Source organism: Grampus griseus (genome assembly GCF_964374135.1).
Source record: "Grampus griseus genome assembly, chromosome: 13".
NCBI lineage: Eukaryota > Metazoa > Chordata > Mammalia > Artiodactyla > Delphinidae > Grampus > Grampus griseus.
This window is the reverse complement of record NC_139007.1, coordinates 8,763,226-8,777,044: the sequence shown is the minus strand read 5'-3', so window position 1 is coordinate 8,777,044 and position 13,819 is coordinate 8,763,226. Positions and strand designations below refer to the sequence as shown.

General features: G+C 36.8%; 1 protein-coding gene across 48 annotated transcripts in view; it reads right to left on the bottom strand.

The window, feature by feature from the left end:
- The window catches only part of LOC309831934 (regulating synaptic membrane exocytosis protein 1), a gene marked incomplete at both ends in the record, with an annotated part of 217,497 nt that overhangs the window by 165,093 nt on the left and 38,585 nt on the right, over nt 1-13,819 (bottom strand). For 45 of the 48 annotated variants that reach the window (XM_082669309.1, XM_082669356.1, XM_082669354.1 and 42 more), the window contains 2 exons: nt 140-250; nt 835-902. In XM_082669309.1, the coding sequence (XP_082525435.1) occupies nt 140-250; nt 835-902 (179 nt within the window). Of the gene's footprint in view, nt 1-139; nt 251-834; nt 903-13,819 lie in introns of those variants that run through there. The other 3 variants (XM_082669333.1, XM_082669329.1, XM_082669349.1) reach the window with 2 other exon arrangements.

Here is a 13,819-nt window from a genome sequence, read left to right as displayed (position 1 = left end):
ATTAACAAGGTATATTCACTAGAAGAACTTTATTTTGAAGAGGAGGAGAAGATACTTAAAAATCATTGTCAGCAACTTTGCTGAATGTAGTCCACACTGTAGTTCAGCCTTTAAGAACATCATAAACCAGCATACTTACTTTCAGACCCAGTAATGCACCTGATTCTTTGGGCATGGTTGTTCTCTTGTTAAGAATAACGCGTCCAATTAATCGGTCCCCCTCTTTAGATGGCTGCCACGTTACAGGATGCTATTAAAACATGAACAAAGTTACAAAAGATAAACCAGCTGTTTTCTTTCCTACAGACACATAATTATTGGTTGTAGCATGGTGCGATTTCCTCATTTAAGGACACTCTGAGGGAATTCTTTATTCTGGTGGGCTCTATCCTTGACTCATAACAATTTTCTTTTAGTGCTATATTTTATTTGCAATAGGTACTTACTATACTAAATTGTTCTAAAAGTAGTCAGTAACTAAGTACATCTCTAAACTATGGTTCTGAAATGAAATGAATTGAAATTTTAAAATATATCTGCTTACCTAAATCAAATCGATTCTATATTTTGACTTGTTAATGTTGACATCATTAACCAAATAATATCTCATCTACCTACAGCCGTTATTTAACCCTTGCTGTTAGTTACTTTAAAATTGGTTATTATTCAGCGATACTGTTTTTTTCTTCAAAACTGTACTGTCAAATGAAATCAATACTTTCATAAAATGTAAAATGGAGCAGAATAAGATTACTATCTATCATGTATCAGCAAAGGATAACGAACAGCACACACAGTCCCTGAATTCCCAAATCTCCCTCCCAGAATGCTTACTGAGCTAATAGGTGATGTTTCCCGGCTATGCCACGTGGCGGGATCCAGCCAGTAATAATCCAAGTCACCTGCATAGGAGGAAGAGAATGAAAAGTGTAACGGCTTTCACGTGGAGAAGGAACACTTTACACGCAACTTCTTCAATCTGTAAAGTAAAGGGTTATGAATATCATAATCGCGAGTGTGTACATCTCAGGATGATACACACCTGCACTGCACAGCCTGTGACCCGGACGCCCGCAATGAATGTGTGCCACAGATGCACGTCATACGAGGGGAGGGTTATCTTTTACTCTCGGTCCAGAAACACATGAAAAGTACAGACAGATCTAGGTTATTCCACCTCCCTCCCCTCAGAGGACTACCCATGCCAAGGTACAGACTGTCATTAGTGATATTGGTTAGAACTGTATTCACTGAACTAAGTATTAAAATTTAGTGCCTCCTCTTCAACTCTTGTGAACTTCATCATATCTTTCAAACTTATTCTCTGGTCTCTACAACTGGGCACACATTTTTTTAGGACGTGGTGTTGAAAGTTAAATGTCCAGAATAACGTTCAGCAAAAGACTCCATACGAATGACAAAGTATTCACTTTTACTTAAGTCATAAGAAAGACTTTAAAAAATCCTAACTTTGTAAACATGAACTTATGAACCTTTAGTTTGATTTTTTTGGCTTCAAAATATAATGTGAAAGAAAGTGTTTGAGAAAAAAAAATTAATGGAAAGCAGCAGTGCTGTATTTGCATAGGCAGAAAGGCCAGAGTGGGTAACCATATGAGAATAAATGACGTTTTACATTTTAAATATCAGATTCAATCGATGAAAAATTTTCTTCCAAGAGAAAAATATTAGGAGAGTGAGTAAAGCATGCCTGCTAACAGTGAGATGTCTAGCTCACTGTTAGGAAAATATGTTTTGGATGCTGTCTGTGAAGGTTATAAATAAAGAATTTAATGTAGATGACAGGCATGGCAAATTCAGGCACCATAAAAGAAATATCATAGAAAACGAAAAAAACAAGTTTAAAATCTGCAGGCACAAAAAAATCTATATACTTCAATTTCTTAGTAGAATGATATATATCCTACAATAAATACTAAAATGCTCTTCAAATATGGCATGTAGATAACAGCAGTATATTCTATGAAACTATACTCTGTTAAAATTTACTCCACATGGAGTTCATATCCTTCTCATAATCATATACTTTAAAAGGTATACACGGCTTGGCGACTATAGATTTCTAATATTCTTCTGAACCACCTTAGTTAATGGGATATAAGGAAAGTTGTAAAAGGAAAGGTGTTTTTCCTCCTTTATTTTTACTGTTTGTGAAACTTTGTGTGCTTATTTTTAAAGTTGCTTTGCCTTTCGTATTATGGCACCATTCCTCTTGAAAGAAAGACTATTTCTAATAATAATAAAATTAAAATTACTACTCAGTAGTAACTACCAAGATTGTTCAAAAGACTGTTGCAATTCATAAGGCTTTCTCCCTAAAATTTCACAAACCTAGTAATAAGGCTGATGACTCATTAAATGTTGATTCATTCTGAAATACTGTGACAAATTAATAGACCCACTGAGATATTTGTGGGGCTTGAAGAAGAAAAATTAGTCATTAAGGTGGAAGCTGCTTTGAGAAGTCTTTAAGGTTTAAAGAAATGACAAAAATCCTTCCTATTTTAAAGGCTTCAAGGAACCAGTGCATCGTGTCTTGAAGGAAATGACTTAGATCTTAGAAACTGGACTCCTTGGGGTCCTTATCTGGCTCATCTTCCAGCTCCTCGTAGGGGGTCCAACCTTGTTTCACTCACCTTTTCCTGAGAAAATCTAGATATTGGTATCTGATGAATGTCTGCTGGGCAAAAAGGGCTCCTTATATGCGAAGAGCTGAAAGGTGATGTTTCCAGTACAATTCGGTAATGATACTGAGCACAGTTGATTATGAAAAGACTGCTTTCAGGCAGTGGTTTTCTGTGGTAAGCTGTGTAGGATAATGATGGTGAATGGAGGGTCTAATTAAACTGGCTTAAGATGGGAGATACATATGTATATATACAGCTTGCCGGGCCATTCAGGTGTTCAGTCAGAACTAATTCTTACATTAGTGCTCATATGAATGGAACCGATTTTGCAGCTCTAGAAATTCTGTTTTTCAGTTTTTGGAAATCTACTAAAAATGACTAATAAATGTAAATCTAAAAGAGACATTAAGTATTTCAGCATACACTAAGAGTTGCATATATTTTAGTACACAATTACAGTTCCCTCGCTTTCTGAACAGTTTTTGACAGCTTTCTTAGAACTAATTTCATCATCACCCATTAAAATACAACATTTTTGCTTAAAGATTTACAAAAAGTACGTTCTAAAATCTAAATATGTAGTTTTAAACTATATGTGTTTCTTCTTTCCATGTATTATTAAATTGTAAAGATATTATTGATGTTTTAAGTACTCTAATTTGTCTTTATAAGACACATTTCTCTATTATTAATAGAAGTGACACTCAACAAAACTCCCCCCTAAAATATTCAGACTCTAGTATTTCATTAATATAACTCATTTTCCTTGATTACTTTCCTAATAGGTGATTAAAGATATTGGTTGCCAGGTGGCATAGCTACAAAATGATAAATGAATGGTATTTGCTTATGGAATTGATGCAAAAGCATTTTGGTTCTAGTGCTCGATACAACTGTAAAGGAATGAATTTACTATTGTCATTAATTTAAATCCAGGATATAGATGCTTCTGTCAACTGAAATGGCAAGTTCATAAATATCCAAGTCCAATGAAGTGTTATCATTTGAGCATTATTTTTTCGTGAAAACATGAAAAACAGACTTTTATCCTACTCTTTGTGAAAAAGCAGGTTAATTACACTTCATAAGTAAGCAGACAGCTTTCATTGCACAAATAAAAGTCAGCTAAGGACACATGAGCTTTCTGTAAAGAGAACTACCTCTGTCTCAACCCAGGTCATTATGAAGAGTATGTTAACAGTGCATAAACATGCATCTCTATGAGTTAAATTTTTGTACCTTGTGATAGCTAATGTCAAAGTACAGTGGATTCCAATAAGACCAATCGAAGGCAACAAACAAAAATACGTTCTAAATAATACAGATGCATGGTTGAGTCTGTATGGGTATATTAAAACTGTCAGGAGAGAACCATAGCTAATTGCACACATTAAATACCTATTTCACAGTCTACATAGCAGCTACTGTTGACCAAGTGGAATGCCCATCTAATGTGCGAGTAGTCAAGGAAAGGTTATCGACACCAAAGCCTTAAAGCATTAGAAAATCTGGACTTTTCCATCACCAGAAAACATACATAATGTATTTTTAACGTCATTATAATGATGATAAAAGATGGGACTCAAAGCAATTCCAAGGTCAATTCACAGTAACTGAACAATTTATAATACATATCCGTAATTCTGCTACTTCTCGTCTCAAAAAATCAGTTGTTCTTCCTACATAGAACAGATTGTCACCATCCAAAACAATTATAAAAATCATGGACCAAAAATCAGAAGAACCGTCCTTCCCAGAGTTTTTGTACACCTCTTTAAATTTTTACTCTTTTATTTTTGTTTATAATCTACAGCAGGATATATGTTGAGACTCAATAAAATTAGATGAATCCTAGGGTACTCTATTACAGCACAACACTAGACAAATTAAAATACTGGGCAAAAACACATTTATTGTATGTCTATACACAGTGCATATGCAAAAGCCAACTCAGTTCTAAGAACGAGGTTTTAATTTGAGACAAAGTTGGGTATTTTTAACACTGTGTCCCATGATTAGCACACAGGTTAACAAATATTGCTTTGGTTATAATATGATAAAAATATCCACTTTAATCCATTTTAATACTGTACAAGGACATTTTCATAAACAGGAAATAAAATGTGAACTCTAAGAACTGAGATAAAATCTTAACTTCTGATTCATATCACGAAAATGCCATTTTGAATAGTTTCCTCATATTTTAGAAGTTCATTTTAGAGAGTTCTATGCCTGCAAAGGGCAAGTATATTCACTCCTACCCTGAAATTATATACAATAATGGAGCTAACTGTGAAATCAGTCAGCAATAATTTTCTATACAGCAGAGCCCCAGAAAGCCTGAATTTACCAAGTTTTATTTAACAGTCAGGGATAAGAAACAACTATTATTTAATAGGACTTAGTATCCAGGCACTAAAATAAAATGGGAACATGTATGTGTTAAATTTAATCATTAACCACACAATCTGTGAAGTAATAAATACTATGGGTACGGATGCAAAATCAGTAACTTGTCATTCACAATCGAATTCCTGTCAGTCTAAGTTCCTAGTATAGAAAAGCTTTGGTCCTCAAATATTTTTTGGTGATTTCATTCAGAATCCAAGGTCCACCCCACAATTTGATGGCAAACGCTGTGTAATTAAGTCGCAGATTTGTGTCCCCTGAACACAAGGCCTGAGGCAGGGCTGGTGGCATCTCCAAACTAGTGGCCTTCAAGCAAAAACCTTTTCAATAATTCTAAGGAACTGAAATAATTCTAAGGAACACCAGTTTCTGGTGCGGGCCCAGGTCACACACACCAACTGTCATTTCTTGGAAGAATTACATTGTCTCCAGCTTTTAGGGATTAGTTAAAAGTAGCTGTTCTCCAAATGCACCTTACAAGTTTCACTTTCAAAATCCTCATTTGTTCACAATGTGCTCTGTTTCTATCATAGAACCAATAATACCACCGTCTCTCTCTCTTTGGTTTATTAATTTGACAGTTCAAGTAAATGCATCAACTCTTAGTTATTAAGTTAATGAGGTGTCAAAGATGTTTGCATTCAGAAATTATTTATATTGACTAGAACCTCCAGAGTTGAATTATCTCTAGAGAAAGATTAAATATTTGCTTGAGGACCTGTGATGCCGTCTCTGTGATTTATAATCTTAGGGCACGGGCAAGAAGGCTGGTAGATGATCTGGGAAAGGAGAATTTTGTAAGCATATTTGGTAGAGGTGGTTATATGTATTGTTTGGCGAATTTGAGAGCTAATTTTGGGAATGTCAACCCGACCACCACACAATTCTACAAAGCAGTTTTGTGCAACTCAGAATCAACACTTCTGGCTGAATTCTGAGCTCCATTGTATCAAGTAATCCCTCAACTGTGGAGATAATAACTTCTATAGCATCCCAGTGTTCTTTCAAGGATAGGATGAGATAATGCACATGAAGTGCTATATAAACTGTAAAGCACCCCAGAAATGCCAGCGTCCATTGGAGTGTAAAAATATACACTGAAAAGTATTTCCAATGATAACACTGATACGTGTTTCTGTCGATTCTAACATCATGTAATAATATTTTTTCTGCCCCACAGTTTACTTTTTTGAAACCTTGACTAGTCAGAGAACCTCCCTATATTTTAATTTCTCTATGAACAGTATCATCTAACCTAATATTTAAAATTATGTTGTTTCTATAAAACATATAAAACCCAGCTGTGGTATAAAAAGAGCACTGCACTGGAAGCTAGAGACTGTGAGTCTCACCCTAACCCTGCCATATCAGGGGCTTTATCATGACACCATCTCTTCATTTCTATAATCCTCGTCCTCTCCTATGAAGTGGGGATGATGCCACTTCCGCACAAAAGTTCCATGAGGCTTAAATGAGATATGCCAGTTTTGTAAACTGTAAAGGACTTTAGAAATAGATTGCATTGTCTAGTTACATAATCGAGATTAGGGATAAGAAATCACACTGTTAGAGATCAGACTGATAGATAGCCATCATTGCTAAAATACAAGTGGTATCAGTAATCTTTCCACTGGATGACTCGAAATGGGCTTAGAAGAACGTTAAAGTCACTCTGTTTATAAAAATTAATAATTGGCCTGGTATACAACAGAGGCTCAAGGGCTCAGAAGAAAGGAGTATTTCTTTAACCCTGATTGTTACAGGGTGAGAAAAGGAGCCATCACACACAGAAACAGTGGTGGGAATCTTCCTGTTAATTTCCACAAAGCCAGTGGGAACCCGGGGGCTTGAGCAAATGGTTACCTTTTTAGTGAGGTTGTCTATACACTGAGATGTATACAGGTTACCCTAACCCCAAATATCTGAAATAATTAATTTGACCAGGTTGCGCAATGTACCCTTCATCTGAAAATAAGCATTTTGTCATTTCTTCTTTATATGATATTTTCATGTGAGAAAATAAAACGTTTTTGGTGTATAAGCAACATATTTGTGACTGAAATCTTCCATATCACAAAACAAGTAGGCTATTTTATCTCTTCATATTTTTTCTCTGATGACTCAAAGATATCCCTGAAAATGTTTTTTTGAAACCAGTCTGTATTATCTTAAAATTATTTTGTACAGATGTTAGTTATGGAATATATTTTAATATTTATATTAAAATAGGTTTAATGTAGGTTAAGCTTATAGGTTATAAGATTCCTAACCTTCTAATATTCCCTTTTTTAAGCTTATATTCCTAACAAAATAATCTACATCATAACAAGATTGATGGTTTTAAGAAAAAAACCTGTCAATTTAAATCTGTAACAGGGTCACTCTGGATGCTGGGGCTTTGGGAAAGCACAGAAAATTTTCTGGATTTACTTTAAATGGCCTAAAAGACATGGAGGAATAAAAAGCTATTTCAGAGCGTAAACAGTTTGATTTTCCTAGTTTTAAAGGTCACATAAATTTATATTTTTGAGACTATGTGAAGTTTCAGGGTTCAGAAATACTCCCACATTGGGCTTCCCTGGTGGCGCAGTGGTTGAGAGTCTGCCTGCCGATGCAGGGGACACGGGTTCGTGCCCCGGTCCGGGAAGATCCCCCATGCCGCGAAGCGGCTGGGCCCGTGAGCCATGGCCGCTGAGCCTGTGCGTCCGGAGCCTGTGCTCCGCGATGGGAGAGGCCACAACAGTGAGAGGCCCGTGTACCGCAAAAAAAAAAAAAAAAAAAAAATACTCCCACAGCAGTGATGTCTGTGTCCTTTACCTCCACATAGACCTGATGCCACAGGCTTCCAAAGAAGTCAGTAAATTCAAATTTCTGAAAGTTTTGAGCAACAACACGGAAAACACATACACACACACACACACACACACACACACACACACACCCCTTTGTGCCCTAGAATAATAAAATAAGGATGCTTATGGCCCTCAGGAAATCTACAGCAGACTGTATTTATTATCCATATTACATAACAATACAAATGTACCTAAAGAAAGGTCTGAGGTCACTGATGACAGTGCAAAAGGATGTGCATGGAGAATAGTTTAGAGAAAAATAAATTTCATGCGTAAACATGGTTTGAGGCCCCACGACTGAGCCATTTCTTCCCCAGAATCTACACATAGAAAGCGTAGCGAAGCACCCTTGGGAGCAGATCTCCAAATTCACAATCTTAGGGACGCTGCTTCCCTTCTCCCATGGCGGGGGGGAGGTTGCTGCCTATAGGAGGGAGGCGTCCCTGCCACCTTCCAACTGACCAGGCTTCCTCTGTGACACTGAGCAATCCATTCACGGGCAGACCAGCTGTCACGTGCAAAGTCTTGGAACAACCAGCCAAGAAACCCTGTGGAAAAAACCGGGGTTTATTTGTTTTCATTGTCTGGGGACTGGGTGTTACCCGAAGGTTTCAGAAGCTGTAGCACTGGGTGAGGTCACAGCATAGACGTTACAAGAAAGAACTCTGGATGCAAATATCTCTGATCAAGGAAAATGCGAGTCTTTATCCAGACCTCATGCCCAGGCAACCCTAGCCAAACAGTATCCACTGCAATAATCCTGACGGTCCAATCAACTTCCGCCTGCCTTTACATCCCAGAGACAGAAAATTAGGGAGATCAATGGAGATCAATACACTATCCTGGTTTTAATGATATAAATAACAAGAATAATACTCAAATGATGACACAGATGAATTTTGAGGGTATACAGAACAAAACGGAAGTTCTTCTGATACTGCTTACCATTTAAAAATATATTGTGAAGCTATATGCAAAGCAGAAATAGAGACACAGATGTAGAGAACAAACTTATGGATACCAAGGCGGGAAGGAGGGGTGGGATGAACTAGCAGATTGGGACATACACACTACTATGTATAAAATAGATAACTAATGAGAACCTACTGTATAGCACAGGGAACTAACTCTACTCAATGATCTGTGGTGACTTAAATGGGAAGGAAATCTAAAAAAGAGGGGATATATATGTGTACGTATAACTGATTCACTTTGCTGTATAGCAGAAACTAACACAACACTGTAAAGCAACTATACTCCAATAAAAATTTTAAAAAATAATAAAAAATATATTGTGAAGCTATAAAATAGTAGAAAATAAATTCACCCTAGCAAACATTTTGGTAACAGAAAGATGTTTTGAAACCAGAGCTTCTTCCCGCCAAGTAAGTTACCATAAATATTGGGTTATTTTCTCCTTTCTTGTTTTCTTTTCTTTTGTTGTTTGTTTGTCTTTGTTTTGGCTATGCAAGCAAATAATTTATAGATCTACTACAGGACGTTTTTTTAAGTTGGAAGTTCCTTGACTGGTGGTGGGAAATCACTCGGCATAGCAATTAGGAGAACATTTTATGCCTCCATGTTACTCTAGAGAAAACTGGTAAGTACACCTTCAAAATTATAGCCACGGGAAAACAGGAAGCAAAACACTGCAAGGTCACTGGGCTAGATCTCTGGCGCAGCACCAAAGCGGTCAAGCTGTCCAATGTCACCACCTTTCAGCTGGGCCCCCACTCCAGGTGACGGGAGCAAGCGATGCAGGTAACAAAGCACAAAGCACACGGAGGGAAGAGGCATCCTCGCAAACACGTGAGCACAGGATACGCACAGCTCATTAGCGAGACATCGCACTTCAGAGGAGCTGAAACCACTGACACGGGAAAGGGATTCTCACCCAGAGGCCCCGAATATTTAAGGTTGGGATGGATGAGTCCAGAATTACATTTCCAATATAGTAATTTCAAAATGTATTCCTCTTAGATTAAACCTTCATACCAAAGCCTGTTCCTTTAAAACATCAGGATGCCTCACCGGCCTTCAAAGTACTCAAGGTGGTTTCTTGACTGCTCACAGGTCAGGTGCCGTCTTGAGAAGGACCGGCTTCCACCCAGGACGCCCAGGACGCTGGCTGTTTAAACAAAGAACTCCACAGTCACCCAGCTGCACTGACATACCCAAGCCCAGATCAGGGAGGACATATGCTGGAACACCCTGCCCCTGGATATTTCTGAAATGTTTAGCTCAACACAATGTGCACAGAGGTCTTGGTGAGGGAGATGCAGTGAATCCATTGAGCTGTTCTAAAATCTAGCTGTGCATTAACCGGACCACCAGCCACGTGCCCGGGCTGCGCTGTATCCCAGCCCTGCCCCACTGTTCTTTTACCATGTTGTCCTTCAACATGTTATGTATTATACAGATCATCACGCAGACAACGCTGCTACTACAGAGCGTCTTCTCCATGAAACCACACGCGAGCAGCGTCTTTCTGGTGTCCGTGTCAGGACGAATCAGTGAGCACTCCTACAACTGGTTAACTTGCGTGTTATGGATGCTATACATTTTTAACTAATGACATTTTTCTCAAAGCACATGTATTAGGATGTTCATGGTTAAACCTACAGCTGAAATGTCTATCTTCATTCTCTGTCATGGATCTTTTCTACACGTTTTTTTCACTGATTCCATATGGCTGTATTTTTACATTTGGTAGAAACGTTAAGTCACTTTGGGGACAAAGGTAGACTTTAAAGTGGGAATTAAAATAAAACTGAATGAATAGGCACAAAACATTATTTAATAGATTTATTGTAAACCCTGCTTTCATTAAAGTATAGATTTTTCCATCCATCAATCTCAAAATATCTTTCCTGCCATGAGAAATAACTAAAATGCTAAAATAAATATAAAATAAAAAAATATTAAAAAATAAATATATAAAAAATAAAATAAAAAAATATAAAATAAAAAAATAAAAAAAAAAAACTAAAATAACTAAAATGTACAGACGTTAGCTTGTCTTGAGCTTAAACCACAGCATTCAGTAAATAGCAAATCATTGTACCTTACTTGGGAATCTTGCCAAAGAATGGAAAGCAAGTGAAAAAGGCTTCGCTTCTGGCAAAAACCAGTATCACAAATCTGAGCTCCCAGACTTAATTCATTCAAAAACCCAGTAGGCCTTCACTCATAATTTTAGTCACAATCATAAGACAGTGTCTCTGGCATTCGATCCCACAGGACCACCGAAGATGCACATTGTAAAAGAGCAAGTAAGGGTTGCTACAGACAAGCATATTGGCGTCAATAAGAATTCACAGGGAAAGGGACAGAGAAATTTAAAAGTACAAAAACAAACTAAACAAATTGGTTAAGGCTCTACATGCCCTCGACATTTTGATACTGTGAGTAGCTCTGAGAACACAACAGTTTTACCAGGCAACATAATAAACTGATGTTAAAACAATATCCAAAACTGGACAGCTACATGTAAAAGAAGGAAATTAGAACACTCCCTAACACCATACACAAAAATAAACTCAAAATGGATTAAAGACCTAAATGTAAGGCCAGGCACTATCAAACTCTTAGAGGAAAACATAGGCAGAACACTCTATGACATAAATCACAGCAAGATCCTTTTTGACCCACCTCCTAGATAAATGGAAATAAAAACAAAAATAAACAAATGGGACCTAATGAAACTTAAAAGCATTTGCACAGCAAAGGAAATCATAAACAAGACCAAAAGACAACCTTCTGAATGGGAGAAAATATTTGCAAATGAAGCAACTGACAAAGGATTAATCTCCAAAATTTACAAGCAGCTCATGCAGCTCAATATCAAAAAAAACAAACAACCCAATCCAAAAATGGGCAGAAGACCTCAATAGACATTTCTCCAAAGAAGATATACAGATTGCCAACAAACACATGAAAGAATGCTCAACATCATTAATCATTAGAGAAATGCAAATCAAAACTGCAATGTGATATCATCTCACACCAGTCAGAATGGCCATCATCAAAAAACCTACAAACAATAAATGCTGGAGAGGGTGTGGAGAAAAGGGAACCCTCATACACTGTTGGTGGGAATGTAAATTGGTACAGCCACTATGGAGAACAGTATGGAGGTTCCTTAAAAAACTAAAAATAGAACTACCATATGACCCAGCAATCCCACTACTGGGCATATACCCTGAGAAAGCCATAATTCAATAAGAGTCATGTACCACAATGTTCATTGCAGCTCTATGTACAATAGCCAGGACATGGAAGCAACATAAGTGTCCATCGACAGATGAATAGATAAAGAAGATGTGGCACATTTATACAATGGAATATTACTCAGCCATAAAAAGAAACGAAATTGAGTTATTTGAGTGAGGTGGATGGACCTAGAGTCTGTCATACAGAGTGAAGTAAGTCAGAATGAAAAAGACAAATACCATATACTAACACATATATATGAAATCTTAAAAACAACAAAAAAAAGTGGTCATGAAGAATCTAGGGGCAAGATGGGAATTAAGACACAGACCTACTAGAGAATGGACTTGAGGATACGGGGAGGGGGAAGGGTAAGCTGGGACGAAATGAGAGAGTGGCATGGACATATATACACTACCACATGTAAAATAGATAGCTAGTGGGAAGCAACCGCACAGCACAGGGAGATCAGCTCGGTGCTTTGTGACCACCTAGAGGGGTGAGATAGGTAGGGTGGGAGGGAGGGAGACACAAGAGGGAGGAGATATGGGGATATATGTATATGTATAACTGATTCACTTTGTTAAAGCAGAAACTAACACGCCATTGTAAAGCAATTATACTCCAATAAAGATGTTAAAAACAAACAAACAAAAAAACAATATCCATTAGGCAACAACTAAACAAATGACTTTATGGCATATAAACTTTTATAAAAACAAGATGAAACATTTTTCTGCCTTCCTGCTTTAAAACAACAACAGAAAAGACAGTAAGCTGCAATTCTGATGAGAAATATTTTAATTAAGAAAATATAAATGCATAGCATCAAAAACAAGGTGGCTGGCAAATATGCAGCATATTTGAAAACGCAGCCATCCAGGGATTTGAGGTTGAGTTCCCAGAGTTCCAAAATTAAGTCATTACTCATCAATACTAGGAAAAACAGAAACATGTAGTAACTGTTTATCAAAAACTGTTTTAGACTTATCGGGTATTAAAGTAAGGATTCATGCCCTTTAAATATTATTTATTTTCTCTCTTTGAATGTTATATTTTGACATTTTGTGAATGCAGTACAAAAAAAGGAAAATATAGGGTTAATTGCTCTTTGTAAAATGTCCTATATACAGAGTGGCTAAATTGTCTTCCAAAGATTCTTACCAAAATAGATGTCTCTCAAGTAAGAACAAAGCAAAGCCAACAAAGCTATCTTTTCTAGGGGATTGAGTATGTAACAGAATTAAATTATGAAGTTAACAGATACTTGGTGAAAACACTGAAACTGAGTACTGTTAGCACTGATATGTAAGATTTTCAGTGACATTGAATCTGAAAATTGAAATTACCTTTATCTCTTTCATGAAATGGTTAAATTGAATGTTATTTCAATAATGCTAAAAGCAATAATTTTTCACATGTGTTTTCTAATGCAAATTTTATAAATCCATAAAAAAATCTTTAATTTCTCCCAATAAATATCAGCACATTCAACATTGATCAAATAACTTCAATGATCTGAAGAGCATAAGGTCATGATACTGCACCTATTTCCATATAAAGAAACCTATATTGTAGCTAAAATGCCTTCCTGATCACAGCAAGAAGGGGCTGGAGAAATGAATAGAATCTACCCGAAATACCAAGATACTAGAGTGAGTATAATCGTTCCAATGTTAAGAAAAAAATCAGAGTTTA